Raw genomic sequence first — 6000 nt, 5'->3', positions numbered from 1 at the left:
ATAATATTTACTGCATATTTATGAGCCTGTAAATCTCTTTTACCTTGTGTTGGACAGATGATAAATATCCTGTTCAACATTGCTGTCAAGGCACAGGCAAGTACGGTGACTGTCATTCAGGTGAGGTGTCTGGATCTTTGCCAGACACAATGGGTATATGTGATCAATGAGATCACTACCTGCTTCACTGCTTCTTTAACCGAGGCTGAGATCAAAAGCCTCTCAGTTCTCTCCTGTTATTTGAAAGAGCAGTTGCTCTCATGCTAATTAACCCAGTGACAAAAAGCATCATTGTAAAGGAAAGAATAAGGATGTAGTGAGATAAGGCATGTGTGGCTTAGTGCTCATTTCCCTCCATTCAGCCGGAGCCTAATGATGTCTGGCCATGTCTCTGCTTTGTCTGAGGGGTGAGACGGTTGACTCGGAAGAACCATGTGTCTGACTCCGGGCTAGCTCTGTTTTCAATCAAGGTCAGCTCCCAAATGTTTCCCTGCTAAGTCTCCCATGCATGTGCACATAAACACCACCTTCTCTTCTTAAGTGTTTACACTCTCTCTTGCCTTGACCTCGGGTTTCTGCGAGCACTGAGTTTATTGAGTTACACCGACCCTGGTTACTTTTCCTTCAACGAAAACAAATCAATTTAAAAAGCTACAGATGTGTTGTAAACTTTGAAAATTGAGAATGACAGAGGAATCACACAGGACAGTGCCCCTAGCAGGATTTGGAAACTCATGAGGGAAATTTTGAAGATGGAAGCGATAGATTCGCAAACAAGACTGAACCCTAGCTATCTGATGGGGGAAACAAAAATTGGGAATCATTTAAAACATTGCTAAAATACCTTGATGCCAGACCCTTCCTTTCAGAATTCTTTGAGCTGTTAGGAAGTCAACAGTAACTCAAGCAACAACACATTCAACCTTGAAGCAGCTACACCAGCAGAAGAACACACCCAGGTACTACTCCTGTCAGCTAAGCACAGGAAAGAGACTACAATTCACACAGGCTCATGACAGCTGCTTAGGAAAACCTTGCCTGATCTGAAAATTCTCAACTTTTGCTGCAAAATACAGATGGTAGAGTCAGAATTTGGTGTAAACATGAAAACAGTGATGCATCCTGCCTTTTATTAACAGTTCAGGCTGGTGAAGGTGATAACGTAATGATGTGGGGGATATTTTCCTGGCACACCTTGGCTGTACAAAAGTTATGGCGGCCACTTCTATCAGGATAGCGCACCATGTTACAAAGCTCAATTTATCATAAAATTGGTTTCTTGAACATGACAATAGGATCACTGTAGCCTTGAATAGACCACTTTTGGGATGCGATGGAATGGGAAATCAACAAAATGGACAAATCTGCAACATCTGTGTGATGCCACGATGTCAACATGGACCAAAATCTCTGAGGAATGTTTTCAGCACCACATTGAATTTATACCACAAAGCATTAAGGCAGTACATGATGTAAAATATAAAGTATTCCTGTGTCAAAATATTGAATGTTTCTACTAGTTTATTGCTCTTAAAATCATGTAGCAAAACATGCAATAATACAAACTAGGGATTCGAGTCAAAACACAAACAAGTAGCAACAACAGAAATGGGACATTGACCAGAGTATTGCAAAAGACAAAATTGTAAAAAAGACTAAAGATTTGTAAACATGAAATTACCAGTGCAACTTAATCAGGGTACAAAGAAATGTTTAAAAGGAATGTGCATGTCCTTCAAAGTTAGCTGATACAGAAGGCGTGGGATTTTCTTTAGATTTTTTTCCCGCCTTTCCTTTCCTTCGTCTCTTCTTACGTTTTTCGCCGTCGCTTTCCCAAAACAGGCGATAAAGTGGCATTGTCTTCTGTGGAGTGGGATGTTCGCTTTCGGCCTGGGGTCCTCTCTACATCTCTGTGAATGAATATTTAGAGACAGCTAGTTAATGTTTTGTGAACAGAAGAGATTAGAACAAGCAGCTTGGAAGGTTGGAGCGTCAGCAGATGTTCTTATTGGTAATGTTTTGACAACGTAAAACTGAAACCAAAAGATTTGGTTATTTATTAATTGAGGAAAATAATGTGCAAAAGTATTGAGTGTGACCCCCTTGTGAAAATATTCCACCATGTATGATGCCTACTTCCCTGGTTAAGGTAACAATGGTCTTGATTTTCCACTTTTTGTACTTAATTGCTTGACTTATTGACAAAAACCATTTCCAGCCCGATGAGTCTGAAGAGCATCAAGCCCTCAGAAATATCCTTTGTCCGTGCCATAATACACTTTGACAGATCCCCATTTGGTAAATAAAAACGAGACATCCATTCACATCTGTTTGTCATCCCACTAAACACCTAATTTTATTTTAATTTCACCTACTAATTAAGTGCTACTCCAAGAAGTTAACATACCTTTGCCTCTGTCTAACACATAATATTGGAGCCATGGGCTCTTAAATCCCTTCATTTTAATCAATACTGAATCTCATTAAATTAGCTTCTAGGTTTGTTCTCTGAGGAAACACAGAATACATTTAAATGGGTGTGAGAAATCCTACAATTCAGCCACTTACAAGATTAAATTCTGTGATTTCCCAGTCAGACATGATTACTCGAGCCAAAGAAAACCTTCCACAGGAGTTATGATGCACATTGCAAATTAAAAATGGAAGATGAATGCCTATTTGCACTTGCATCTGACTAACCAAAAGTTCATACAGTCAATTAACACCAAAAGCCCCTTTAATATCACCAACTAATGCGGAGAAGACTCTATACGTTCTGACGAGAACAGGAGCGAGGACGCAAAGCCTCGTACTGCATTCGTACTGATTGTCACGCTGCTGAAAGAAAAAGAAAAAAAAAGACTATCTTCGGCAACAGACGGCTTGACAGCCCTCCAGCAAATTTATTACAGTGGGTTAAAAGGTTGCTCACACACAAGTTCAAAATAACTTTGAAAGGAAGAATGTTGAAAGGAAGAAAGTTGAAAGGAAGAATGCACGCCTCTGCTAACACAAAGCTCTCACACTACTGCCCGACGACGATCGGGCAAAATTAAAGTCAATGTTCATTTGAGAACGTGGTAGAAAACTATTAATCAAAATATTATATTTATCATGCTTTGCCAAAGCACAAACTGCAACATACAGAAATTAGGTGAGCTGCACATGTGCAACTAAAACAACTGCACATCATTTAAGTCAACCTCGGTGAAACTGCACGATCGTTAACAAAATTAGTAGCGCTAATCTCGCTGCTGTGCTTTTCCTGCTATTCATATCAAAATATGTTATGTGAAAGAGGTCAATTAAATCTGTCAGAGGAGGAAACTTTGTATAATTTTATCCTCCATATGATTACATTTAGGGAAGTGTTATGTGGAGGGATAAGATTAGGAGTAAAAATTTCTCCTCCTTTCCTAAACAATAACAAGAACATGAGTTTTTGAGAGCCCTGGCATTTAATTAATAGTTTGAGCTTCACAGGGTTAAATAAGATGGGTAAATGAAATGCACCCTTCTTACTCTTAAAATATAATCATCTCGGAAGCAAACATTTAAAGGTTTACAGGAAAGCTATAGTGAGAAAAGAATAGAGGTGAATCTATACACTCACTCACACTCCCATCTTTTATTCTGGGGGAAGTGACGATCTTGTCTGCAGAAGACGTCAAGAGTAAATACTCAATAGTTCTAAATAAGCAGTTTCCCTTTATGGATTACCTTTCGCCACATCAATTTTTTGCTACCATGTGTCCCCATGTGGGCTCAACAGCTCAGCACGTAGCTTAAAGTTACATCCCCGTTAATGAATCATGCTTGACATTAACAGACAAGGATGTGCAATCTCCTACACAACAAGTGTGCAGATAACATGGCTTAGAAACCAAAAGGGAGCCCTGATGCCACCAGTGTCTCATGTGGGGAATCACTTAAAGTTTCACCTATAGATATAACTCACCATTCATAGACAAGGTTTATGGCTTTTAATCATAACTGCATAAAGAGGAAAAAACAATATTCCCGCATTGGAATTAGGGTCACAAGGCCACATGGACATCGTAAAAAAGGAGGCGTCTAGGTGTTGTGGATTATCAGTAAGCACAGTAGGAAGCCGATCACTTTTCTACTGGTCCACACTTTGCTCAGTACTTTTCCAGAGTCTGACAAAAACTAGAGGATGGATATAAATCCTTGCTCGATGGAAGAACATTTCCTTTCATTCTTGTTTCAAAAACACTCGACTTCAGCCCATAGAATAGTGCCATATGATTACATTCAGTCAAGTGTTATGTGGAACGAAAAGATTAGGAGTGAAAACTGGCAGGTTTGAACCCAACTTCAGGGTCATTCAAAAATACAGATAAAGAGCGAAGTCCAGACAAGGAAAAAAAACAAAGCTGAGAAAAAGCTTAGAAAATGTTTGTGCTATCACCTTTGTGACAGTAGAGCTGTGAATGAAACTTAAAACAGGCCTTAAGTTAAGGTCTCTAATTTGTCCTACATTAAAAATGCATTTTCTAATTGTATTTTATTTATTTATTTATTTATTTTACTTAAGCAGCAAAAAACACATGCTCCTAAAATGGAGAGTAAGGAAAGATGCAATACACCACCACCCTGGAATGATTCAGTGTCCTAGTGCATGGTTTGCAAGTGAATGAGCTCCGACTCAAGTGTTGTTATTTATGTAAGTCTTTTGGGGGTTAAATTCTGCGTGTGGTGTTCTTTTCAGGCTGAATCTCACTTGACAGAGATGACAGAAACAAAGCCCGAAAAAGTAAGTATGAGAGAAAAAAGAAAACCCAGAAGGCACACTTGCATTCAGCTCACACGCGACAGCTACAGTATGTTCAAACCGACCACCACCAGTACTCCTCAAAAATTTGATATTTTTAATAGAAAGATTTCATTTTCTGATTGTTTAATTTGATTAAAATCACTGTTCTATGGATGTTTAAAAAGTCAAAACGATAACAACTTTTGTGCACTGGAACACATTACAACCCCCCCCCCCCCAAAAAAAAAAAAAAAAACTATCAGCCATTTGCCAAAAATAAATAAGAAATTTGCAGGAGTGACTCAAGCAAAATTATATTTCTGCCTTTATGTAAGTGAATTTTCTTAATCCAAAAAAAAATTAAAATAAAATATAAACTCCCAAGAGTTTATGTGTCCTGGAAAAAGTGTTTACTGACAAATTGCTAAATGAAAGAAGAAACATAAGGAACTTAGTGGTGGTGGAAACTGTAGCCATGTGATCATGTACATTTAATTTGTTAATCATATTTCCTGGTTCAGACCTCTGTTAAGCATCTGCTAAAGTTTAAATGAAATAATAATTTAGACATTTTTTTTGTCATTTGTCGAAAGGAAATTTTTTAATATGTATTACTTTGTTGTTGTTTATATAATTTTATGGTTAAGAAGCATGTTCACTAGTGGTGCAACGGATCAAAAATATCACGGTTCGGATTGGATCACGGTTTTCAGTCACGGATCGGATCAATTTTCGGATCAGCAAAAATAGAAAAAAAAAGACAAAAATTCGACTCGCCATTTACTTATTTAAGAATTTTTTGCCTATTAAAAAACATTCAACTGAAGACTCATTCCACGCACTTATATAAAAATAAATTAAGGTGCAATATGGACATTATGGACCATGCTGGGCATCCTCTGCACACGGCCATAAACAACCAGAGGAGTCTGTTCAGTGAGAGGTTGCTTCTCCCAAAGTCAAGGACCAGCAGACTTAAAAAGTCCTTTGTCCCACACGCCATCAAACTGTTTAACTCCTCGCTGGAGGGGAGAGGGAGGGAAAACGGGGACAAAGGAGGGGGGAACAAGTAAGCTGCAGTGCCTTTTCACTGTGCAATAGTTTTTGTTAATATCCAACGGTGTAATAGACTCACAATACTTGAAATGTGCCGTTCCCTTGTATTCTTATTCCTATTTATTCTATTTATCCCTTTTGTATTCTCTGTATTTATATATGTGTAT

The 6000-nt window shown here is 38.2% G+C and overlaps 1 protein-coding gene across 1 annotated transcript in view; it reads right to left on the bottom strand.

The window, feature by feature from the left end:
- Positions 1-942: 942 nt before the first annotated feature.
- Positions 943-6000, bottom strand: part of rad18 (RAD18 E3 ubiquitin protein ligase) — a 32991-nt gene continuing 27933 nt past the window's right edge. The window contains exon 13 of the mRNA XM_063473049.1: positions 943-1910. Coding sequence (XP_063329119.1) covers positions 1811-1910 — 100 coding nt within the window. The 3' untranslated portion in view covers positions 943-1810. The remainder of the gene's footprint in view (positions 1911-6000) is intronic.

Source organism: Pelmatolapia mariae, linkage group LG5 (assembly GCF_036321145.2).
Source record: "Pelmatolapia mariae isolate MD_Pm_ZW linkage group LG5, Pm_UMD_F_2, whole genome shotgun sequence".
In the NCBI taxonomy this organism is placed as follows: Eukaryota; Metazoa; Chordata; class Actinopteri; order Cichliformes; family Cichlidae; genus Pelmatolapia; species Pelmatolapia mariae.
The sequence above is the reverse complement of the archived record's forward strand: the minus strand, read 5'-3'. Positions and strand labels throughout refer to the sequence as shown.